This window comes from Corvus brachyrhynchos, unplaced genomic scaffold (genome assembly GCF_000691975.1).
Source record: "Corvus brachyrhynchos isolate BGI_N302 unplaced genomic scaffold, ASM69197v1 scaffold281, whole genome shotgun sequence".
NCBI classification, from domain to species: domain Eukaryota; kingdom Metazoa; phylum Chordata; class Aves; order Passeriformes; family Corvidae; genus Corvus; species Corvus brachyrhynchos.
In genome coordinates this window covers 5,811,904-5,839,072 of record NW_008236509.1, presented here as the reverse complement: position 1 = coordinate 5,839,072, position 27,169 = coordinate 5,811,904, and the positions used below count along the sequence as shown (strand labels likewise).

The 27,169-nt window shown below is 38.2% G+C and overlaps 1 protein-coding gene across 5 annotated transcripts in view; it reads right to left on the bottom strand.

Moving 5' to 3' along the window:
* LUZP2 (leucine zipper protein 2) overlaps positions 1 to 27,169 on the bottom strand; it is a 204,438-nt gene that overhangs the window by 96,357 nt on the left and 80,912 nt on the right. For 4 of the 5 annotated variants that reach the window (XM_017726390.1, XM_017726385.1, XM_017726386.1 and 1 more), the window contains exons 2-5: positions 19,504 to 19,621; positions 17,992 to 18,062; positions 14,954 to 15,035; positions 3,943 to 4,005 (exon numbers count right to left, since the gene is read on the bottom strand). In XM_017726390.1, coding sequence (XP_017581879.1) covers positions 3,943 to 4,005; positions 14,954 to 15,035; positions 17,992 to 18,062; positions 19,504 to 19,621 — 334 coding nt within the window. The remainder of the gene's footprint in view (positions 1 to 3,942; positions 4,006 to 14,953; positions 15,036 to 17,991; positions 18,063 to 19,503; positions 19,622 to 27,169) is intronic. The other variant, XM_017726389.1, reaches the window with a different exon arrangement.

Below are 27,169 nucleotides of genomic sequence, written 5' to 3'. Positions count from 1 at the left end.
ATGATTTACTCAACACTAAAGCTATAACCACAATTTATATATGAATAGAGCACAAAAATTGTTTACAAGGTTGTAATTTAAAACTGCTTCTTAGGAAAACTCCCCCATATCACTGACAGCTACAGCTAAAATTAATGAATGTTTTTCTAATTTCTGCCACAGTCTAAACAGCAAAAAAAATATTGCTTTATACAAACCACTGCATCAACTTTACATGGGATTATTGTAAATCTATAAAGCTATTAACACACCTTAATGTAGATATTAACAGAAATACTATAAAACCTTTTGCTCAAAGGTAAGATGATGTCAGTCAATCACTTCTTATCTAACCAAATGTAATTAAATGGTTTAAATAAGAGTAAATTTTCTTGCTCTTCACATTTCTAAGTCTAATGTGGGACAAGTATAGCATCCATGTGACAAAGCTGACTAAAAATTCTCTACTGTTCAGTAAAAAAGGTGACTTTTATACATATACCAGTAGGAAATGAATAACAAACTTAGAAAATGCACCACACACTTCAGTGTAGAAAAGACATTAATTTAAGAAATTAATCCATCATGTACATATATATTCAGAGTTGTACCAAAACAATTAGTTCTAAGTGCCAAATTGTCAAGAGTCATGATTTTTCTGACATAAACAAGGGTTAACAGAGCATTCTGCTTCAGCTTCATTTTTAGAGCAGTTTTAGCACTGTAGTGACTTAACCTTGGCTGGGTGCCAGATGCCCACTGAGTCACTCTATCACTCCCCTTCCCAGTGGAACAGGGGATAGAATAAGATGGAAAACAACTAGTAGATTGAGATAAGGCAGTTTACTAAAGCAAAGTAGTTTGTGGACACACAAGCAAAGGGAAAACATAATCTTTACTTCCCAACAGCAAGTGATGTTCAGACACTTTCTGGGAAGTAGGGCCTCAGTATGCATAGTGGTTGCTCTGGAAGGCAAACATTGTAGAACAATGAATGCCCCCTTGTTCTCTCCCTTAGCTTTTACATCTGAGCTGATGTCCATATAGTATGGAATATCCCTTTGGTTAATTTGGGTCAGCTGGCCTGGCTGTGTGCCTCCCTCCAGGATCTTGCATCCCCCTAGATGGGAGAAGGAATGTCAGAGGGACAGTGCCGCTCAGCAGTAGCCAAACCCCTGGTATGTTATCAACACCTGTCCAGCTACAAATGCAAAGCACAGCACTGGGAGGGCTGCTAAGGAGAAAATGAACTCTATCTCAGTCAGACTTAATACTGGCACAATTTCCCACAAACCATATGATATGCTACCAGTGAGCTGCTCACTCTGTAACAGGCCATCTCCAAAAGAGAAAATTTTTAAATCATCTCGTTTTATACATATTCTATTTTACTCTACATTTTTGCAAGCTTCTTAATTCTACCAGTGCTTCTGCATTTCCAAACTTCTTGGTTTCTTTGTCAGTAACAGAAACTGCTTAAAATAAGAGCATATCTGTTTACATGCCAATCCTTTAGGACTACATTAACACAATCTACATGATGTTACAGCTGGAAGTCTGACAGATGTTTTGTGGTATTTGCAGGAATCACTTAAAGACCTCTAAAAACCAGATAATTTTGAGACACCTAATCCCTTTGTGCTCTATCTGGCACTTTTTTCCTCCACACCACAATTTTTTTGTTAGTTTTTTTCCCCAAAGCCTTGAATAGCCTAAAAATTGCCTTTCTTTACCATGTCCTCTCCTCACACACTACATCACAGCTGCTGCATTCAGCTGGATGGCTGTTGCCATCTATTTTTATCTCCAAATGGCAAAGCTGAATGGCACTAGGGTACATGCTAAAAGAGCAGAACTAAATAGGGAATTATTTTTACAGTCACGGAAGAGCCTAAGATAGCAAAATTCACAATTTGGCAATACAAAATGAGGGTGAATGCAATATTTGAAAGAACAAGAGTAGCTAATGAAGGGAATTTCATTTTCATTATCTGTCTCTATATATCTGTATGCAGATTATTCTTTCAAAACACACATTTAAAATGCTATCAATTATTTAAATATATAGTACATCCAAATTTATGAGATTTTTAAAAGCAACGTGTATTCAGTGTTTGGAGGCAGGACCAAAATAAGATAATATCTCCTCAAAATCGTACAATTTAAATTTAGCCAAATTTCAAAAAACTGATATAAGTGCTTTCTTTTAGGGAGCTAGCAAACATGGTATAGAAGTTTAATAGAAAGCCATTCAGTAGGTATAGTTTTTGGTTTCTTTGCCACATAGTAGCTGATACTTGGTGCCAAAAGAAAGATTCTTTTCAAAGCAGATTTTCTAAAATGTGCTATAAATACAGTAAATATTAGAGAAGTCTACTGACCTACCTAAGCTAATCATTAACAGACAGTTTGAATGTTGACTAATGAAGTATTTATTTGTGTTCAGTAAGAGAAAAGATTTTTTAATAGCTGGTCAATAGGATGAGACTGATAGGATTTATTAAAGTTTACAGGCTCAATTGCAAAGCATCCAATGCTCACAGGGGAGAAAAGAAAGCAAGGCATTTTTGACCGTAGATGAAGACAACTGAGAGCATGGCCTAAATAACATGAGCAACTGAAAGAGACATTTCCTTTTGTCATGGTTTAGGAATAGTACTCCCCAATTCAGTACATCAGTGAGACTCTCCCAAACCAGCTCACTCGCTCACCTCCTTCCCCTCCCACTTTCCACTCCAGGAATGGAGTTGGGAATTGGAGGCACAATGGTGAAAATTACAGGTCGAGATAAGAACAATTTGCTAGAAACAGAAATGAGGTAAGAAAATGAACAGTAACAGCAACAGTATTAATAACAAAAGGTGTAAGACAAATTACACGGAAAGTAAAACAATACCAGACCATTTCAGTCACCATGCTTTTCTCTCTCAAATGGAACCAGAAATGAGAGTCCCCTGTTCCTGCCCCTGGCAAGTGATGCGTGATGGTACCAAATAACATTATGGTCTGGCCATGCCCCCTACCTGACTACTGTAAAAAATTAATCCTGTCCTGTCCAAAACTAGGACACATTCGTGACTTAAAAAGTAATGTACACATTTTTCAGATTGACCATATATATACACTCTCATAGACTGAAGATACCAGAGACCTCTGTTTAAATAACAGCATTAAGGAGATCAAGTTTTCAAACGCATAGAACTCAGAGTAGCTTAGAAAAGCAAAAGAATTGAACAAAGCAGATAAAGACAAGAAGCCTGGTTGGCAAGAGAACGAGATATCATATGAATAAAATATTTTCAAGCGCAAAATTCTTTGCAAAATGAAGAAATGGAAAGGGAAACTACATCCTGATTTAGGCAAATTGTTTGGAGAGAAAATGATAAGGAGGAAAAGAAATACAATGCTGTTCAAATATTTCATGTTTCTATTCCAAGACCAAATTTCAAAATAAATTCAGTTTAATACCAATAAACATTAATTAAAACATGTTTTATATTTTATTTGGAATTTTGGGATCAATCTGGAATTAATATTCATGGCATACAAAGCTTAAGAAAACATTTTTGGAGCTTGAGTTTTTAAGAGAATTTTATTAAGAATCTCAGTTCTGAGATTGCATTTCCTTTCTCCTCCTCTTGCTATTTATTTTTAAAGCAAGCAATAACAATGCGAACAAAGTTTCACTGTGTGTCAATAACCTACAGAACTTCCATTCTGAAAAAGCGGAAAAAGTTACAGAGGTGTACTATCAAACTAAGCACCACTAGCACGGAGTCAACCATTGCATTCAATAAAACACTATTTCTAAATGCACAGAGTCATTTTGGTTTGCTTTTCTGTTTAGAGAATTTCACTGGTGCCTTTTTTGCCTACTACAATAATGTGTTTTATATATGAAGCCAAACCATACTCTTTCAATATGAAATCTGAATTGAGATGACAATCAAATGTTCCTCTTACCTCATTTTGGAGGTCTCGGATCATTTTGCTCTTCCTTTCCATTTCAGTCTTCAAAAAGTTAATCTACAATTTTAAAGAAATGTTGAGTGGGAGTGGGAGTGCTGAGATGCAATTGTAAACACTAATTTTTTTTTAATGTTTTCAACAGTTTTGGAAAAAAAACAACCACCAAACCAAAAGTTTTGCTTATATATCAAATTGGTATAGGCCACAGTTAACTATTTGCTAAATCTACAAACATATTTATTAGAAAACTTATAATCAAAAGAAGAAAACTGCTGTACATAAATAGGATTATTTTTGTTTTGTACCAGTAGGCATAGTGTTTATTTTTCACAAGGTACTTCAATGTGACCTTCAAAGAATTAAGGATTTTTAAAACAATATTAACTGATTTTCTAACAAAAATATTTTTATCCTCTAAGAACATACCTATCAGAGCAGGTTTCTAACACAGTTATTTTATTTGAATGCTACAGTGTTGGTCCTAATTAGATAAAGACCTTGCATCTAATCAGGCTCACCTGTGGACCAAAGTGTGTTATACATGAAAGCATTCAAATATGGTCTTTAGATCCTACTTAAGTCAATTACTTGACTTGAAAGGAAAAATTCCAGTCTTAGGCTTAAGACTGAATTTAATCAAACACAGTTTAAAAGATTATTTTTACAAATGAGTTTTTTCAGGACTGAGCTTTAATCACAGCTTATGGAATACAATGGGAGAAAGGAGGACGCAATTATGAACAACTAGGATTAAAAGAACACATTTCCGTTACTTTGAAGGAAGATGCTTTTGGATAGTTCAATTAACAAACTACTCATCCTTATTTACCCAATGTCCCATGCTGTTGATACAAAACTCTACCCAAGTTCAAAGGAAACTACATTGCAACAGATTTGTTAAGAAAATCGAAAGTCCTGTAAGAAAACAGATTCAGATTACAGAGACATTGACCCAGAGATTAATGGTTTGGATGTCATGTAGATTAAAAAATGACACCAAATCTACATGGTATGACAGATGTTCTTAGAATCATGTCCACACACAAGTAGACATGTCAGTAATTTAAAAAACATCACCAAACTTGACAGCACTCTCACCTGTATCAAAAGAGAAGTCAGAGAATGCTATCATCACTTGAAGACAGAAATGTAGGTGGTCCATGAGACTAGTGCCACCTGACAAGCATAAATAGAACTTCTTTTACAAACTCTTCTGAAGTTGTGTCTAAGTGCTTTGGTTGTGGAAATACTAATTCCACATCCAGCTACTGACTGAGAGTGATGCTTTATTAGAGGATGAACATATTCAGCACCTGCCTAGCAATGACATCCACAAATATTGAAATTTAGAACATGTATAGATAATAAATATGAAGATTTTGCACAACAAAAAATAAGGGTCATAATCAAAATATGAGATCAAGATGAGTGGGGACAAACACAATGCAGCTATTTGTTGTAGTTATTTTGTTTTTTCAGCTGTTCAAAAGAATTGCCAGTCACTTACCATTAAATACTGTAAAAAATAATATACTTATCTCCATTAAAGAGTGTTCCCTTTCTTAGACCTATCTGTCAGGAATATTGATATTCCTTCAAAGCACTTCACTTCTAGCTATGAATATATATGAAATAATTAAAGAGATGTGATACCAAAATTATTATCTTTAAATAGCTTGGATCTTTTAGGGAAGAGACATTCAAGACAGGCCAGTACTGTTGGGGTCCCTTCCCCCTGCCATGTGGTCCTGGGAGAGGGGCCCTGTGGGGGAGGCACACGGTTTCCTTAGCCCCTGGTCAGCCTCATTCCCCATTGGTTGTTTTGTGTTCGCCTGCACGGGCAAGGACCCTTGGGTCCTGTGATTGAGCAGTTCCTCAGCAGAGCCTCAGCCATGCGGCTGGGGAAAATAAACATCTCTCTGAAACATCAGTCAAGAATCGGTCCATATATATTTCTTTTCCACAGGCCTCATTGATTGATACGCATGTTGCAGTATCCTCACTGTAACAAATGGTAGGTAATGCGAGCAGAACGATCCCTGATCCCTAAGGACAGCGACTGATTTGTGAGTAAACTCAGGATTTCTCTTCTTGTTTTTGTTTTGCTATTCCATATCTAAACTATGGAGGAACCGTGGAAAGACTCTTGGCTCTCCGAGCCGCATATGGACATTTATCTTAAACTTGAAAAGATTTTTGAACAACAATTTGTAAATTTTAGCTTAATTCACGCTCAAAAGGAACTGAAACACTTCCTGGCATGGCTGTTTAAGAACTTTTTCTACGTTTCTTGTGATTTGATTATTACCAAAGACTTTTGGAAGACCGTTTGGACACAGTTAATCTCTGAGTCAAAATATATGCCGATGGAAGAATATTTTCGTGAATATTATTTAATTACTGAGACTGTTGAGCAATGTCAGCTGTGTCTTGGCGAAGGGAAGCGTGCCTCAGAGTCCGTGCGACCCAGACCATATGGACCAATCACCCTCCGAGCAGCAGCAAGGCAGTTCCCGTGCACGGGCGGAGCGGCGCGAGCTCGGGACCCGTGCGAAGACGTGGGCGCAGCGCCAGGCAGCGGCAGCGCAGCTGAGAGCAGAGGTGGCAGTGCGCGAGGAGCTGAGTGGCGCGGCCTGGCCCGGCCCACGTGGTCCCAAATGCGACCCTGGGAAGAGTGCACAGGCACGAGCAGCCCCCACGGCCCCAGCAGCCCTGGCAGTTCCAACACGGAAGCGAATGAAAATGAAAGAGAAAGCAAAAACGCAGCGAGACAGGAAACAGCAGCCACTTGAAAAAAGGAAAATACCATTGTAGCTAAGATTTTAGGAAGAGTATAATGGTATAATGTTAAACAAAATTACGAATCATGTCCACACACAAGTAGACATGTCAGTAATTTAAAAAACATCACCAAACTTGACAGCACTCTCACCTGTATCAAAAGAGAAGTCAGAGAATGCTATCATCACTTGAAGACAGAAATGTAGGTGGTCCATGAGACTAGTGCCACCTGACAAGCATAAATAGAACTTCTTTTACAAACTCTTCTGAAGTTGTGTCTAAGTGCTTTGGTTGTGGAAATACTAATTCCACATCCAGCTACTGACTGAGAGTGATGCTTTATTAGAGGATGAACATATTCAGCACCTGCCTAGCAATGACATCCACAAATATTGAAATTTAGAACATGTATAGATAATAAATATGAAGATTTTGCACAACAAAAAATAAGGGTCATAATCAAAATATGAGATCAAGATGAGTGGGGACAAACACAATGCAGCTATTTGTTGTAGTTATTTTGTTTTTTCAGCTGTTCAAAAGAATTGCCAGTCACTTACCATTAAATACTGTAAAAAATAATATACTTATCTCCATTAAAGAGTGTTCCCTTTCTTAGACCTATCTGTCAGGAATATTGATATTCCTTCAAAGCACTTCACTTCTAGCTATGAATATATATGAAATAATTAAAGAGATGTGATACCAAAATTATTATCTTTAAATAGCTTGGATCTTTTAGGGAAGAGACATTCAAGACAGGCCAGTACTGTTGGGGTCCCTTCCCCCTGCCATGTGGTCCTGGGAGAGGGGCCCTGTGGGGGAGGCACACGGTTTCCTTAGCCCCTGGTCAACCTTCTTCCCCATTGGTTGGTTTGTGTTCCTCTGCGTGGGCAAGGACCCTTGGGTCCTGTGATTGAACAGTTCCTCGGCAGAGCCTCAGTCATGCGGCTGGGGAAAATAAACATCTCTCTGAAACTTCTATCAAGATTCAGTCCATATATATTTATTTTCTGCGGGCCTCATTGATTGATACACGTGTTGCAGTCACTGTAACACAATACTATAAATTTATCCAGGAATCGATGTTAGCTATATCAGCATTTTTGTAAATTATTATTCACATACACATGCATCTTGTATCACTGATATGGACATCTTACATAGTGCAAACATACTGTTTTAGCTTAGCTGAATAAAAAAGAAAACAAACCAAAAAACCAAAACCAAATTAAAAACTAAAAAATATTTTTACATCACTTTCTCTTTCAAAAAGAATAGAAATATTATTTAAGAACTCATTAATTTTTGCTTTTATATTATAAAAGCATTTTAAAGGTCTTCTACTAAAACTCTAACAAATGAAGAACTACTTAATCATGAAGTATAGATATGGAGAGTTACACAGGAGGGATTTATATGACTTGTCCACTGGAATCAATATAGGGATAACTTTACCTACCCATTTAAGTGTATCTATGTGTATAGCTTCATGCTTTAAGGCAGATCAGTCTGTATCAGTCCATTTGCATGATGCTTTTAGTAAGTCTCAAGGACATGAGATAAAATAATTTTCCAGAAGAGATGTAAAAATACTACTTTCAGTCACCAAATCCCAATAGTATAACAAGCAAGAATAGACATTTATACCACGCTCTAGGTTAGGAGGGAAAAAAATAACATTCACCTCTTTCCATGTGTTGTCTGCCTTTAATTGCTATTTGGCTGTAATTATGACAATACATAATGAAAATATATTGTTCTAAGGCTGAAGTTTTCAGTACTAAGCAAGGACACTGCTTCCATATCCTGGAGACAGTCATCCAAGATGCTCAGGGCTCTGTGTGTTTCAGAGTTCATTATGTTTATTAAAGACAGCAGTTTCTATCAGGTGGCCTTTACTCACAGCAGTTGGTGACCCTGAAATGTTCAAATTAAATTTTCCCCCATCAAAATACAGAATGCTTCAGCAGATGGTAGTGATCTAATTCTAAGAGTCAGACAATGTTGGGGTTTAGGAGTTCTAGTTTTTTTCCTGTTAAAGGAATTTTCCCCCCATACTGTTGCTAGAGGAACAAATGGCCAGGTTCTTAAGAAGAACAAAAGACCTGGCTGATCTTTTTTGTTTCAGCTGGGTGTGTGGTCAGTTGGTCTCGGTGTTCGGGAGAGAGAGAGAAGCTGCTTGTTCTTCGGCCATTTTTTCATTCTGCCGGAGCAGCCCCGGGATCCCAAGCCTGCCTTCCCTACCCCGCTAGGAGCTGGGCTGTAGCTGCCCTGCCCCGCCGCTGCTTTGAGCCTTCACCCTGCCTGCCCCGACCCCCGGGAGGGGTGGTTCTCCATTTGGATACACCTCGTCTGCCATCTGGTATTTTGTGCTCATCCCTGCCGTTCCAGCCTGCCATTCCAGCCTGCGGTTCCCGAGGGTCCAGCTGGACACCGGGATCACCTGCCCAGGGGTTTGTGAAGCCTTTGTCCCATCCCTTCCCGGGATCCCAGGCCACCAGTGCCGCGTGCTCCCCGAGCTCGCTCCGGAGTGCCCCCTGCAGCTGCGGGGAAACCATCGCACCTGCCCTGCTCACCGGGAGCCGCCAGCGCCCCTGCCGGGTGCGGGCGGCAGTGGCGCCAAGGGGAAAGGGCCTGACAGCCAAGAAGGCTGTTACTGGGTTTATGATTTTGTTTGCTGTTACTGCCATAGTTACTGTTGTTTGTTTGACTGGTTATACACATATAGATATAGAATAGTAAAGAACTGTTATTCCTATTTCCCACATCTTTGCCTAAAAGCCCTTGATTTCAAAATTATAATAACTCAGAAGGAAGGGGGCTGCATCTGCCATTCCAAGGGAGGCTTCTGCCTTCCTTAGCAGACACCTGTCTTTCAAACCAAGACAGACAACAGTAGCTATTCATGACAGGATAGAAAAATCCCAATATAACATGATTACTGCACAGCCAAGACTCAGCTGTAAGCATATTCACTTACCTCCACACTTCTTTTATCTTGCTCAGGACTAAGATGAGCAGTTAAGGTATAACTAGAATTCATCCATTAATGCCTGACTATTTTGGCCATATCTGGAAACCCTAACATACTCAGTGGTCATTTTCCTGGTCTAATTTTCAGGTTACAGTGTAAAAATTTACTTCAAAAGCCAGAGAGAATTGTCTAGGGTATTACATAAAACATAGAAAATATTCTTTCCTTTGGGCAAAAAGTGTTCTACAAAGTGCAAAATACATCTAAAAGGAAAGCTAAATAGACTTTTACCTATTAGTATTTCTAAGATGAATATAAATATTAAGCTGCAAGTTAGAGTTTGATTAGTAAAAGAAACTTTTGTCAAAGAAACGTTTAGGACTTTATGAACAGTCATAAAAGCTTTTACTAGAAAAAACAAATATTTTTGAAGGGAAAAGAACATCAGATCTTTTTACTAAAAATCTCCCAAGTATGGGGATAACACTAAATTAAATTCCCCACATTCTGTTAGTCTTTTATTACTAGAAAAACCCTACTGATTTAAAAATACCCATATTTTGTATGCTTTCTTTTTACAAGTCATACATAATGTGTTACTTAATTCTCATTTCTCATAGTGAACACTGAGCAAAAAGAGGAAATTACACAGACCTATTTTCTCCTTTATTTTGACAGACAGTACTGTAACTGTATTGCCAAACAATTCCATTAGCATATCTTCTTTAAAATTGCTAGCATGATATAAAATACCAATGGAATAAAATAGAAAAGGTAGACTAAGCTTACTCTACTTAGCCGAACTATTTTTGAGTGTTTCCACATTTCATTCTTTATCTTTTCCCTCATCCAGAGCCAGCCAGCTCTTTATATAAACTTTAACTGCAGTTAAATGGGAAATAAGTTTGCAAACTTTCTAAAAATATAACTATTTCTTAACATGCACAGTTAGCATGAAGTACAGCCAAGCAAAGAGTCCATCTCCCAAAAGCTCTAAGAGCCTTTTAACCTAATGAAGACATACAGAATTAATATTTATTCTGTTTATTCAAATTCACTGAAAACACCCAAACAAATAAAACAAGACACTTTCAACTTACATGTGCCATTTGCTCTGTGACTTTTTGTTAACAAAAGTGAAAATTAGTCCATGATCTCCATCTCTGTTTCTGGAAGAAGTGGTTCCACTTCACATTTAGAGATAATAGCTTGACATTATTAATATTTTTTCACTGCATGAAAACTTAATACAAATTGCTTAGGTATTTGATGCTAAATGCAGACCAAAAAACTCTGTCAATCTTCATTGATTGTTAAAGAGGATACCAGGTTATTTGGAATGATGTCTTACATATTTTATATGCATATTGTATAACTAAACCCAGTATGGTCCTTCTGAAATGTTTTTAGGTATAAAAATAATCTATAGTTCTAGTGTGAGACTGACTATCTGTAGAGAAGCTCCTTCACAACCAAACTCTTTCTGGAAGACTGTATTTGACCTTGAACTTTCCAACATAGGACTAGTCTAAAATTTAAACCACCCTTGTCATAACTAGTGTTTCTCTGCACATTTTATTGTTCCAGACAAAACAGCAGAAACAATAGGCATAAATGTATCTGAGATGTGCCATAAATTCTCTAGAAAAGACCTGCCCCAAGACAGACTGCTGCTGCTCTTTCTTAGTGCTACAGATGCAGGGGACAATCTAGAAAGGCAGTTCTCACTCCTCTTAAGATCCCCCAGGTCAGCCCTCCTTTGATTACTGCTCTAAGGTCTTTACATGTCCTTTTACTTTCCTCAAGCTTGAGTTGCTGCTTCTACCCTCAGAGGGTTGTTACTACCTAGCAGCAGCTCCATTGCCTGCCCTCTACCAACTAGAGGTGGTACCCACCAGCACTTCAGCAGCTGCTCAGAACAGCAACTTTCTAGCTGCCTACAGTTCTTGGTTTCTCTGGTCTTAAAGGGTCAAATAATGGATATGTAAGCAAAGTAACATTGATACCTCTGTTTCTGATGAATCATTGATGCAATGCTAGTGAAAAGCCTTGCTACACATTGCACAAGAAGACATGAATGTATAGTTTAATGCAGAGCTGTTGTGTCTCCTTTTTTCTTTTGTTTTGGTCAGAGTCCTTGAGTAATTTCCTTGAGTTATTTTTCATTTAATTTGACTTAATTCTTGTGAATTTTTACTTACACTTTTACATTGACCTAATAAAGAACACCTTCAGGCAGGTGTTGTCTGTTGAATTTATACAGCCAATTAACATACATACAGTAAGGACTGTACTGTACAAGTGCAGTAAAGAAATATGTATTTCCACCCTTCCCCCTCCCACCAGTGTTTTATCAGTCTTTGTGAAATGTAATTCTACTCCTATTTACTCTGATGAAAATCAGTATTTACTTCCCCAAGTCCTATAATATAAAACGTGCTTAAATTGGATTAGAAACAAGTCTCAAAATTAATTAAATTAGAATTAAATTCAAGCTCCCATCCTCTAGCTAGCCTTGCATTAAAGTACCTAGACCTTCTTTCATATATTTCACATTGTTTTCAGAAAAATGTGAAACATAGAGAAACCAGGTATAAAATAACCTTGTGTGTCAGTAATAATATCTATTTCCATTTCTATTGCAATTTTCATCTGAGGATCCTGAAGCACTTTTTGAATATTCATTCAGTCTCACTGTATTGTTGAGCTTCACTGTGTACATTGTACCCTGAGGCATAAAGAAGTAAATGTCACAAACCAAGGACACAGTTCTGCTTTCCTTAGAATTATTATCAAGTTTAAAATGCTATTAGTGGCAAGTATTGGAATACAGCTCGAGAATTCATATTCTTTAACCATCTGCCACCACTCGAAGCCAGGAGTTATAAACTCAGAGGAGCTTTTCCTGGTTTCTACACTAGGTGTTATTTTGCTCACAGTCAACAGCAGATGTTGCTTTGTGTAGTACAAATCTTGTGCTCTTCACAGTACTAGAGTGGGACTGAATTTACACACATGGCACTGTTGCTCAAATTAAAAAAAAGCACTATGTCACAAAAACCAACAAATCCATTCACTACACCTGAGATTTATGTAATCCACACCTGAATTAGTCTTGAGAATCAAAATCTAATAAAGAGATTTAATAATGAAATATGTTTTCCACCTTCCATTTGTAGGTCTAGAATTCATTGTGCTGATAGAGTCAACAGGAATGCATTCAATGCACCTGAAAAAACGACAGATTTCAACTAGCATGTTCTGAGTACTTATCAGAGACAAATAGATACTAATTTTTTCTTATTTCAGAACTATATTGAAGGAGATGATTCTCCTCCTCTACTCTGCTCTTGTGAGACCCCACCTGGAGTACTGTGTACAGTTCTGGTGTCCCCAGCATAAGAAGGACATGGAACTGTCAGAGCAAGTTCAGAGGAGGGCGACAAAGTTGATAAGAGGACTGGAGCACATCCCCTATGAAGACAGGCTGAAAGAGTTGTAGCTGTTCAGCCTGGAGAAGAGAAGGTTGCATGGAGACCTCAGAGCAACCTTGCAGTATATGAAGGGACCTACAGGGAAGCCAGAGAGAGACCCTTCATCAGGAACTGTAGTGACAGGACACAGAGTAATGCATACAAGTTGAAAGAGGGGAAATTTAGGTTAGATATTAGAAAGGAATCTTTCACTGTGAGGGAGGTGAGACACTGGAACAGGTTGCCCAGGGAAGTTGTGGATGCCCAACACTGACAGTGTTCAAAGCCAGGTTCAATAAGATCAGATTCAATAAGCAACCTGATCTAGTAGGAGGTGTCCCTGCCCACAGCAGGGGAGGTTGGGATTAGATGGTCTTTAAGGTCAATTCCAACCTCTTAACATTCTATGACTCTAGGATTCAATATAAACAATTTTTAGATTGTCTCAGTACAAAGGGATCTTAAAACAAATGTAGTTTGGTTTTTTCTGGATATATGCTGTCCTGACTAGAAAGACCACCAAAATATGCTATTCTTTTCAAATTCAATATAGCTTTCAGATTACTTCTTTTCACTCGTGAAGAGGATAAAAGTTCTTTTTTTTCTCTAGACAAAAATACAAGTACCAAAAATACACTAATTATATGTTGTGTGGTACACAAGACCAACCAGTGTCTATACTCTTCAGACTTTTGAGCAACAAAGGGAAAAAAAGTGTTTTCAAAAATCTTTCAGATAAACTGAAAGAAACCTGCAAAAAGAATAGTTTGGTCCACAATCCATGCTGTTTCTAATTAGAAGGTAGCATGCAAAACATACACTCTCACATTTTGTTCACCAATGGCATAAAGTCACATACAAATCAGTCATACTAGATAAGGCATTGTAAATATTTGTTGAATTTAATAATTATTTTTAAACCTCTGTCTTGGACAAACCCTTGCTTTCTGACCCTAGAAGACAGCTAGATCTCAGTAAATAAATCGGTAGTTATCCAATATGAAATATAAAATAGATCTATAAACACTTCTAGCAGGTTGTTTTCAAGTCCAGAGTTCAAATCATAAAACACTTAAGGTTTGAAGGAACCTCTTGAGATTATCTAGTCAACTTATGCTCAGCGGTGCCCATGTTACAGGAATATTGCTAATCAACATAGGAAAAATTTCCTTCTTTCATCTTAGTAAACATGATTCTACCTTTTTTTCCCCCCTATGATAGCAAAATGTGTCTATTTATGCTCCAAAACATTACATTGTGACATGAAAGTCAAAAAAATTGTATAATTTGTCCAGAAACAGAATTTCAATATAGCATGAAAACTTAAAAGGACTTTATAATACCTTCCATAGTCATAATTAATTCTACTGTGGTCAAAATCAGATACTCTACTATCTATTTTGTTGCTGAAAATCCATAGTAATTCCTAAAAAGTCAATGGATGTATGACAGTGTATATTAGTATAGATGAGACATGAGGGTCCATAAAGATAAACTCCCTAGGGAGAGGACTTAGGACTGAATCTCCTGTCTAGTCTCCAAAATGGTATAAACATCCCTAAATTCCATAGAGATAGGGGAAAATGGGAATCTTAACACTTTAGAACATAAAAAACTTTTTTCAGGTCCTTTCTTCTGAAGCTTGCAGAGTACTAACACATTTGAGAAATCCATCCTCTTTTTAAAAAGTTTTTTGAGCTAATAATTCTCAAGACAAGATTAATAAAAAAACAAAAGAAAAACAAAAATAAGGAAAAGAAAGAGAATCACTCACAGTAGCCTGCTGCTTCTCTGCCTTCTCAGCTGCCTCATTAAGCTGCTTTTGAAAGGTTTCCTGGAGAGATTTCATTTCTTCCCTAGATTATTGAAAACACAGAATACAAACTTCAACACAAGTGTCCATTAGGAAATAATTCTTCAGATTCAAAAAAATGGACCTTTAATTATTCAGGGTAGCAGACAGATGTACTTTATCTATGTGTCTCGCAAATAAAATCATAATGACTCCATGAAGTATAGTGCCAATGCAAAGCAAAAATTATCCATGATGCTAAGTGGCCACTGTTTATATCTACTGAATGGCCTGCTGGACAAAACATCTGCCAGTGCATAATTTCTAGGAAAAATGATTGGTACCAAAAAGTGTGGGAAGCAGGCAAGTGAAAATGCATTGACATGGAGACATGCTATTATCAATAGGAACTAGTTTATACTTGCTTTAAAATAAATAAACTATGCTCTGATAAAATTCAACCTCACATGGCACTTTCTAGAGACAAGCAACAAAAAATTCAGTAGAAGATTCTGGCATACAAAGAAAAAAGAACAGGATCATTGCTTGGATTGGGCTTTATCTGAAACAAGGGAAAACCCTTCGCATTACTGATTCAGTCAGAGATTTTCTCCAAATGGCAAGAATTTTCTACCCACAGCATATGACACACTTTGACGCTGTAGCAAAGCAGTAAAATGACATATTTCATAATGGCTGTAGAGCTTTTGGAGGGTTGCTGCTTGCATGGATAAACTTTCAATGAAGATGAACCCAAAACTGGATTTACACACAGTAACAGATAATAATTTAGCCCTGTGAAAACTAAACTGAATGGAAACCATGTAATTTTAGAAGAACTTGCTGGATCATCTTTCTTTTTAGCTGATAACCCCTACTACTTTCAGCAATTTTGGCAACACTAGTACAGAGCAGATTTAATTGAAAAAGTGATCGAGCAGCATGAAAACAATATACCATCAGCACTAACAGATGGCATCAATTCGAAGTGCTGACAATGCACAGAAAGAATAAAACTGCAGGCATCATAGTAAGTGACCAAGTTTTACTTGCAACTCGGGAATTATTGAAAACTTTGCACAAAAGGAATTTTGAAAAAATCTATTTTGAAATCAGCAGAACATTTAGTTACAAAAGCTGAGATTCTAGCACTCTAAACTTTACCATCTCATCCAGCATTGTAGAGCATAATCAAAGTCGTGCTCAGACCAAATGCAGCTCATGTTTCTCCAAAGAAAGATCATAACATTAATACTGGGTTATATTTTGAATTTTGGCTTCAATACAATAGATTTAAACATAATACTATGTTTACTTTTCTTCATTTATTGCAGATTAAATGTAGCCCGAGGACCCTGGCAAATAAACTGTGACCTTTCCTTAGTGAAATTCTATGAGGAAGATTCCCTGGCACATTTTTAATACCTCTTTTGTATGCTGAACTTCGACACCTCTCTGGAAATGAAATCTAGTAAGTCTGTAAACAGCTGGCAACAGCAGTACCCCCAAAGCATTTCCTTGTAGTATACTATAAAAACCTTTCATTTTCTGAATGATGTAGTGGGCTGCTCGGCAGCAGATTGCACTGATTCAGTCTTTATTTCTGGGAACTGCTCTTGTGCAGTACACTCAAGGGCTGCGTGCCTTAGAAGCAAAAGTCAACATGTATTTTTGGGTGGATGTTGAGAGACTGCAAGTAATGATTTAAGGAGGAGATTAGGAAGAATATTTGAAATAGGTAATAAAATTTTCTCTTAGCAGACTCAAATTTCCCATCTTCAACTAAGATCTATTTACTAAACAGTTCATTAATACTTTTAATCAATTCATGTCTCAGTTTCATAAAGGAAAGCTGCACAACAATCAAACCACTACAGAACTGCATTCATGTATGATGAAGGATTTCATCTGTGTGAAGGACAGCCATGATATTGAGATGTACACCTTCAGTCACATCCAAGCCACGTAAGTATTTATATAGGACATTAGCTAAAGTCCTGCCTTTATAATTTAATATATTTGTCTGGAATACCTGAAAGATTATGTATCACAGTAAAAATAAGAAATTCTACTGGTATTGTATTGTGGACCTTATATAATGTGTATTTAAGACATGAAGGTAATTTTCTCACAAGGTTTCTATGTAGCAATGCAATTTCATATGTACATCCATGTGTACTTCTACAGTGAACGTAGATGTAAGATAGCCATGGAATTTAATTATTGCATTTTTAACAACGAAGGAAGTATGAACTTAATAAAGTTTCTTACTAAACATTTTTCCTAAGGAAAAATATGAAGTATAGATGCACTCATTATATACTACTTTTCCTGCAAAAGTGGTCACTATATTAGTTGTGTTTTCTTGTTATTAAAATTGCATTGATGTTGCTATTTGCTGGTCTGAATTTCAAGAATTAAGAGCTTCAGGATGATGAGACTTACTTGCAATGAAGCACTAGGGAAATTGAGACTAAGGACTAGGCTGGGAACTTGTATTTCCAGCCATGGGAACCAATTCTTTAAGTGCTCAATGAATAAATTGAAATTAGTACTTCTTTCTCTTCCTAACTTAATTCATCACAAATATCCAGTGCAAGTATTCCTATGTTTGCACATGGACTAGTGATTTGGAGTGTTTACACACATAAGCATTAAATTGTTTGAGTAAATATGTCATCATCTCCAAACTTAAAGATTTAGATTTTTTAGTAATTTAATTTTATAAAAATTCTGAACTTATTTTTTAAGGAATATTTCATGACTATATCTTCCTTTCAAATTCAAAATTCCCTTCTTTAGCACATAACTCACCTACATTTTCATAACATTTGTCCAATATCAGCAAATCCATAAATTGTTTCAAAAAGAGTATTACCTGCCTTTATTTTACTGTTACAATCAGCAGACTCTGGAATACAGCAGTGTTTATCTATGTAGTAAAAGGAAAGGTGGAATTTGCTAGTCTGACAGTTTTCACTTAGGAAATGGGAAGAGAAGGAAGGAGGTGAGGGTCTTACCTTTGGTTTTGGTCCAGTTCCAGAAGTTTCTGCACATCATTTTTTGTTGATGCTTCATCATTTTTTAAAGACTGATAGCAACAAAAAAACTCTATTAAAGAGATACTTTTTATTATTATTCTGTGAAATTATTAATTAGGCCCTCGTTCATAAAATGGTCCTGGTGAATTGCAGACATTACCACTTAAGAAAATTGGAAGAATAGTCTGATTTTTCTTTTACTGTAACTCAAACACAGTTAACTGTACACAGCTTTGTATTTTTCAAGTACTAAATGAGAGCTAAATACAATAAGCACATTTAGAAACAGATGAACGCCTAAAAGCATTAGAATTTTATGACCAAGTAGGTGTGTACATACAAAAGATAATACTACAGCTCTTTGCCCGTATCTCTGCAGTATTGAGTCTAAAATATTTCACTGTGTAATTTTGCTGAATACTACCTTCAACTGTGCTGCATTCTAAAGTAAATTTGTTACAAAGAGAAGCATATTTCTGTAAAAAGTAAGAAAAAACCTGCAATAATAGTGATAAAGCACTCAAAACCCACCAAAATTAAACCCAACTCCCAAACCAAAAACCCCAAAGATCCAAGAGTTAATTAATTAAAACCAGAGAAGTCTGGAACATAAGACATTTTAACATAATATAATATAGCACAGTACTGATACACACCACTAGTATTCTCATGTGAACAGGTACAGTGCTTCTTCTCCTTTTATTTTTCCCAGCTAGCTTACATTGATGAAGACAAAAAAGTATTGTCAGAAAAATAATTTTTTTTAAAATGGCAGGAAATAGACAAATTTCAATTGATAATGAGTCTAAATGTTTTCACCAGACCAACAGACTCTACTGGGAAAAGACAGGTGCTCCCTCAGCTGAATATCTGGACCTCAAATCCAGAGCAGCATTTTCAATCTAGTTTTTCCTCTGAGGAGCTGATTTGAGTTCAGAGTTAATCTATTGTGCTGTCAGCCTAACCATGATACCCAAAAGTTAAATGTAGAGTCTCAGTTCTCACTTCAAGCTCATCTAGCACAATTTGTCAGCTGAACTTGTATGCCCTGCAGTAAATCTAGTCAGACTGCGTAGATGGCATGTCAGAAAGGTAAACTGAGCAATTAAACTAGGTTGAGTGTATGGAATTCAGCAGCAAAGATCCTACCTGCAACAGCAAACGACATCCTTTGCAGTAGCTGCCAGTACTAACGTGAGTCAGCTCCACTAACAGTGCATATTCCTTGTCCTTCCCTTCCTTTTTCTATGTTTTATTTTCATATTTTCTTTATTTTTATTGAGCTGACAAAGGCCCCAATACATTAGGATAAAAATTTCCATTAAAAAAATCAGGTTTATGTCAAGTACAAGATCAACAAAATAAACAAAATAATAATTATTCACATATTTAATTATTTTAAAAAAAGAAACATGCATGTTTTTGTAATTAAAATACACCAATAAGAAAATGCTGAGGTAAGTAATCCTACAGAAAGTGAGACAGTCTAACCTGGAGGTTTACTTTAATTCCCTGAAGTTCTTTAGAAGTCTTTAACAGTTGATGAAGTATGTTGCTCCTTTCCTTAAAGACTTCTTTAAGTTGTCTTTCCAGTTCTTCATAGCCCTGTCTAACACAAAGAATAAATGCATGAGATCATCTCAAAACATTAGTCAATGCACCTGAAAACATATTTTAGTTCATCCAAATGTAATTAATTCCAACAACCTTTATAGATTTCAAATTGGACTATGTCCCCTTGCTCACCTATAGAACTTGATTTTTCCTAATATAGATAAATAGATGTTTTATACATTGAAATGGGATGTGCTGATTCTGAGTGAACAAATTACCAGATTGAAACACTGCAAATGATGGATTGTCTGTGATGAACAGGAGACATAAAGGGATGCATTTAGCAAGAGTGACAGTGTGAGAATTTTCTTACCTTAAAGATTACCATACAAGAAGGCAAGCAAAACTTTGAAAACAGGAAGTTTTGAGAAATCAGTATGCTGAGGTGTCATGGTGAGGTGTCATGGGCAACCAAAAATGTTACTGTATTACTGTATATCTATCTGTGCCCAAAAATTGTCAGTCTTTTTCAGACCCTGCAGCCAGAAAACAGAACCAGGGGGATGGAAGTTTCTGCGGTCCCTCTTTAAGTCAGAGCCCAGATGCAGGGAGCTCTCTGTCTCTGCCAGTAGCATTTGCTAAGGTGGAGGCTCTGCTTTGGAGGGGGTTGCTTTGGGCATAGATTTTTTTTTTTTTTCTGGGCTTGCAACAGTAGCCACTCAAAAAACGCCTGCATTTCGCAACCAAAAATTGATTCAGACTGAAGTTCGAAAACCTATCGGCAGCATGAAGAGAGCCGGTCCCTGGGGCCAGTCACCCCGTGTCAGTGCTGACAGACCAGTTCCTCCCCTCAGCATGCCCACAGTGCAGGGGACAGCAGCGCCAACATCGGCAGTCTGGAGGGTGGCAGGAGGAAGAGGCGGGTGGCAGCGCTGACCCACACATGCCGGTACTTCTCATCTGCCACTAGAACTGCTCCATAAGCCCTATCTTGCCGGAAGGGTTTGCTGCCATCCTTTTCCTGTGTCTCCCAGATGATGTAACTGCCTTCAAAAGCCACCATTCTGAGGGGAGGGTAGGAACCTTTTCCCTTTGTCTCCCTACACATGGTCTCCTGTGGCGGGTGCCATCTTGGAAAGGGTATTTCTGCCACTTTAGGTGTCTCTGTTCTCGGTGAGTTAATAAGATTTAGCAATTTTGTACCTAGCCATTATTTAGGGTTATTTTCTGCCTGTTGCAGTTCTGCTTGTTAGAACTCCTCTTTAAATTGTTTTAAAAAAAGACATGAGGAAAGAACAATTCAGATCTGTTTTAACTTTGTAAAATTTAATTCATTCTATAATTTCTTCTCACTTAAATCTTCCCACAGTATAGACTAGAACTGACAAATATGCTCAAATGGAATCAAACCTAGTTATTAATTAATGGATGTTATAAATGGGCTCACGATTGAGCTTTTAATGCAAATTTATTAACGAGAACAAATTTAACTGACAATAAGAGACCTCTTGCGGCGATCTGCCTTACACAAAACAAAGGGTGCAGCACTGGAACCTTCATGTGGGACAGATGTGATCGGAGGCTCCCCTTGCAACCTCAAGTGATACATTTTATACCCCAGTCCCCGTCCCTAGGCCACCCCTTTCCCCACCCAACCAAAGCATCATGATTGGCTCGCTGATGTCTAGGATCTTCTTACTGGCTTGTTGTCATCTGGCAGTTATCTAGGGCCTTCTTACTGGTCTGGTGAACATCCAATGACAGTTCTTGATTTCTCCCTTTATGTAAATAAGGTCTTAAACACTCCCCTTACAATTACATCATAGATATTTTGCAAGAGTCCCCAGTTCTCCACTTTGTACAACAGTCTTAACAATAAATTTATTAATATTGAATGCAATAAATGGATTAACTATTAACTTGACCTTGATAAATTTAACAATTAAACCTGATAACAGACAAACAAACCAACTGAATCACCAAATACCTTAGATTAGCCAAACAACCAGGAGTATAATTAGTTTCAGAACTATTCAATTATAAAAACACTTAACAAGCGAATTAACAACTTTTACTTAAATGCGAAAGCCAACCTTCTCAAACCTAATCATAACAATGGATGAGTAAAAACATTCTATCCTTCTCAAAATGGAACTTTCACTTCGAATGAAGTCTTATATTTTAAAGTTTTTATAAAATCCACAATGAAATAAATCCAATTCATATTGCTTGAGGTTAAATGAAATACAGATCCAGATCTCATATTCCATTTCAGAAAAAGAGGTAAACTTTAGAATTAATGCTAATGCAACATACCTTTTCATTTAAAATTGTTGTTTTGAGAAAGACCAAACAGTTAATTAAAAACATCCTTTCCTTTTGCAACTTAATTTTATTTTTTTCTTTCTTGCAATACCTCAGGGGAAAAAAATCTCAAATTTGCAGCACATAAGTAGTATTTTACTAGGAGATTTAAAACTTTGAGGTTAAGCAGGGATCTTAACACTAACGGACTTTGAATACACACTTTAGCAAAGAAACTCAGGAAAGCAAATTAAATGTCTCATCTAGTATCAGTACTATCTACTTTAGCAATAGCTCACAAAATATGACAGACCTATGAAAAAAGAAAATTATTCTACATTAAATGATACTTTAAGTAACTAGAAGTGATGACAGCGACTTGAATCTCATAATAAAAAACCTAGATAACTGGATGTTATCAAAACATAAGTTCAAGGCCAGCTGAATGGAGTTTTAAGCATCCTGGCCAAGTGGAAGGTTTCCCTAGCCATGGCAGGGGACTGGAATTTAAGTTCCCTTCTACCCCAACCATTCTATAATCCTATGATCAAAAATAAGTTAGTTCTAATAGAGGTCATGCAGCCAAACACATATGGGTTTACAGGAAAATCTATATGCCAAAATTAAGTACCTTCCATAATTTCACATTATTTACGTTGAAGGTTTGGTTCAATTTTTTTTGTATCAAATTTTATAACAGAAACTGGATGAATCAAATCTAGCTAGTGCTAGAATACATGATAAATATAAGCATTCTCATAATTACCTGCAAAATATAAGAAATATTCAGTGTAATACAGGAACACAGGATATGCTACATATGATATAGAACAAGCTACATATGATTCTAAAGAAGGTATCACTGTAATAGAGCTGCCTTACCTCAGCATTAAAATTATATGAGTCAACCTGACAAGTTTCAGAGAATACCCCCAGTTTACTTTGCCTATGAACAGAGGTCAAGGAGGAACTTCCTCCTGCTAAAGTGGTCAGGTGGTTTCAATAAGGTAATCACTTCCATTCCTTTTTAAGCAGCAGAAAAATGTGTGTTAGTCCCGATGGTCTCTTTTTGCTGGTGATACGTTGGACTTTTGTTTAAAAAAAAAATTTACATGCTGGAGGTAACACTGTGTTTTAGCAATCACTTTGAAGTACTGCCCTCTTTTCCCCCAAAATGCTTGAGCATTTAATGGTCATCTGTCCATCCCAGGCTGCCCCATGGGTATTCAGTTGGCACGTTTTGCTCTATTGCCTGATAAACAGCAATTCGCATAAACTAGGAGATTTCCAGAATTAAAAAAATTAATATAAATTATGTATGCACTCCTCTTTTCCTTCATATTATCTTCTATGACACACTGTGCAGAGAGGTGGAGACAAAAAGCCAACAAGCAATTTACTCTGAATAAACAGTAAAATACTTTTGTGCTCTGATTACAATTGCTAGTTTAGGGCATTCTATTGTAAATTCTAAGAAAATTAGGTAAGTTTATGAGAGGGTAACAAATTGTAACAAATACTGCTTACAAAGTACCCTTGCAAAGTGCATGATAACTCTGGTGTTTCTACAGCAATCTTTTGAAGGTATTCTTGGTCGTGGAAGTATGCACATGAATCTGGTTTATATTTAAGTGAGAAAAAGATTAACCATAATTCTAAGTCAGCATATATGGAAGTTGAAGATAAGAATCTTTAGAATTGTACAATAATCAAATGAGATGTAAATAATCTGTAATATATCAGAGCATTGTAATGCAGATTTTCCCAAGTATGAACATTTAGAATCTAGAAAATCTCTGAAATTTATTAGTGATCAAACCCCAAAATTATCAGCTTATCTAAAGTATGCTACATATAATTATAGTATATATATACATATAAAATGTATTATAATAGTATCCAACCTGAGTTTCAACTCTACCTGATTTCATTTAATTCTGCATAAACTATTACATTTGGGAAAAATCATATAAGCATTAAGCTGATCACCAGATATGCTTTTGCTGAAATCCAACCTTTGTCAGATACAACTGTTCTCCATACTCAATTACACTTACACTATATATTTTGTATTTGGGCATTACCTGAACATTGTGTTTCAGACTGGGGTGGGGGGAGAGGGGGAAGTGGGAACAGGGAGCAGGGAAAAACTGGGAATTTAGGGGGAAATGAAGAAAATTATTATTTACCTGACTGTAGGGTATGTCCAGCCACTGCCCTGGAGGGATGTCTGCTGAGATTGCACAATCCCCAGCAGGACTCCCTGGGAAGGCAGCTAACCTTTTTACTCACGGCGAGAAAACACAGACCCAGAATCCTTTAGGAGACCCTACGCAGATCCTTTGTAACCCATTGGTCTTTACCCTCTGAGACCCATCCCCTGTATCCCTATAAAAGCAAGCCCTCTGCCCCTGCGAGGAGAGAGCTCTCGTCCCTGGCTTTCCCCTTTGCCAGAGGGGACCAACAATAAAGCTCCTTTCGTGTGGAACCAGCTACACGAGCTTCTCATCTCTCTCTGGTCTGGCTTGGCCTGGAGGCTGCCCTGCAGAGCTGAGTTGAAATCACGAGCTGACAATCACTAAAGAGTTGACAGCCTCTGCAAGAGCCCCCCTAGCTAACAGCTGAGGGAAGGCAGCAGGCCTCGGGAAGGCAATTCCTTTTGGGACCATCTCTCCAGACCGGTCACCTCTTCCTTGGTCAGAGCTACTGACCCCACACCAGCTGTAATACCTGACCTTTACTAGTTGTGCAAAATATTTGGTTGTTAAAGATGGGGCTCATGATCACCTGAGGAACCTGGACATACATAAATCTATGTGACCCAATGAGATGCATTAGAGAGTCCTGAGAGAATTAACTGATGTAGTTGCTAAGCCACGGTCCATGATATTTACAAAGTCATGGCAGTCAGGTTAAGTCCTGGGTGACTGAAAAAAGGGAAATATTGTATCCATCTTTAGAAAGGATAGAAAGGAGGACCCTGGGAACTACTGACCTGTCTGTCTCACCTCTGTGCTGGGAAGGTCATGGAACAGATCTTCCTAAAAGCTGTGCTAAGGCACATGGAGGACAGGGAGGTGATTTGGGACAGCCAGCACAGCCTCACCAAGCACCGGTCCTGTCTCACCAACCCAGTGGCCTTCTGTGATGGGGTGACTACATCAGTGCACAAGAGAAGGGCTACAGATGCCATTTATCTGGACTTCTGTAAAGCCTTTGTCAGAGTACCCTACCACATTGGAGAGAGATTGGATTCGGTGGGTGGACTGTTAAGTGGATAAGGAATTAGTTGCATGGGTGTATCCAGAGAATAGTGATCACAGTGATGATGACAAGTGGTGTCCCTCTGTAGTGGGTTGAACCCGAGTTGATGGATGGTCTTTTAGACTAATGACGCTTCTCACAATTTACATATTTAAACCGCGCAGAAAAGCGGGAATTTCCTTTTCGTTCCAGCTCACCTGCTGGAAGTTGGGGGGGCCTTGGAGCCTCTGGGCCCCGCTGGGCCGGGGCTCCTGCCCCCCTCCCCTTTCCCCAATGCCGTGGTATGGACCCTGGGTCGCTGGGAGGGGGAACTATCCCAGAACCGCAGGCAGCTAAAATTAGCGATGGACTGCCACACAGCTAAACCCATCCGGTACGGCTTCTTGGGACCGGCACGTCCCTCTCCTCTCCACGTGGAGCCAATGGGACCCGGCAGAGCCTCTTGTCTGCAGCCAGCACACTTCGTGCCAAACTGAAAAAGACACCATGCAGCCAGCAGCACAAAGGGAGCAAGGCTTTCTCCACCATAAAGCTTGAACAAGAACACTCTTCAACATGGCGGCTGCAGAATCAGAGAGAAAGTGAGTCACATGTGACGAAGAAAGAAATGGTGATGGGAGAAAAGAGGGCGGTGCTGCGTTTCTCGCGTGTAGCTTAAAAAAACTTCTTGCATGCCGTAGTAAGAAACTAGTATCACGAACTGTCTCTTTAATCCATTTGAAGTACATGGGGGGATGGAGAATTCACGTGTGGCCCACGAAGATTGTGAAGAGTGCCTATGCCAGGCTATATTGAAGCAGTGAGAGGCTTTTAGAGACTTGTGGCAAAGAAAGCCTTTGTGTTCAGGCCAAAATAACTCATCCTTAAAAAGATTAATAACCCCATGTGATGGCCCATGTTTTGCAGTGTGAAGGAACTGTGAGATTTTTTCATGGAAGAGATGTTTTACACCACAGCAGATTGTTTCTTTCTGGGCAGGTCTGCTGTTGGTGGCAGTTTGGGAACCATGTGAAGCAGAATAAACCCCTTTTTTCCTTAAGCATAAGAAAGAGACTTTTCAAGAACTGCAACACTGACTAAAATCCCATGTTCTGTTATCCTTTGTGCGAGTTGGGTAAAAAGAGGAAAGTGCTAGAAGAGGAGGAGGGTGTCGGGGTCCCTTCCCCCCTGCCATGTAGTCCTGGGAGAGGGGCCCTGGGCGGGGAGACAGCCCTGGTCAGCCTCATTCCCCATTGGTTGTTCTGTGTTCGCCTGCACAGGCAAGGACCCTCTGGTCCCGTGATTGAACAGTTCCTCGGCAAACCTCCGGCCATGAGGCTGGAGAAATAAACATCTCTCTGAAACATCAGTCAAGAATCGGTCCATATATATTTCTTTTCCATGGCCCTCCTTGTTTGATACGCATGTCAAAGTATCCGCACTGTAACAAATGGTAGATAATGCAAGCAGAACGATCCCCAATCCCTAAGGACAGCGACTGATTTGTGAGTAAACTCTAGAACCTCTGGATTTCTCTTCTTGTTTTTGTTTTGCTATTCCATATCTGAACTATGGAGGAACCGTGGGAAGACTCTTGGCTCTCCGAGCCACATATGGACACTTATCTTAAACTTGAAAAGATTCTTGAACAACAATTTGTAAATTTTAGCTTAATTCAAGCTCAAAAGGAACTGAAACACTTCCTGGCATGGTTGTTTAAGAACTTCTTCTATGTCTCTTGGGATTTAATTCTTACCAAAGACTTTTGGAAGACCGTTTGGACACAGTTAATTTTTGAATCAAAATATATGCCGATGGAAGAATATTTTCGTGAATATTATTTAATTACCAAGACTGTTGAGCAATGTCAGCTGTGTCCTGGCGAAGGGAAGCGTGCCTCAGAGTCCGTGCGACCCAGACCACGTGGACTGAGCGCTCTCTGAGCAGCAGCAAGGCAGTTCCCATGCGTGGGCGGAGCAGCGCGAGCAGCAGCGTCGGCAGCAGAGCGAGGCGCAGCGGGGGGGGGGGGAGCCGGGGGGGGCCCCCCGGGGCCCCG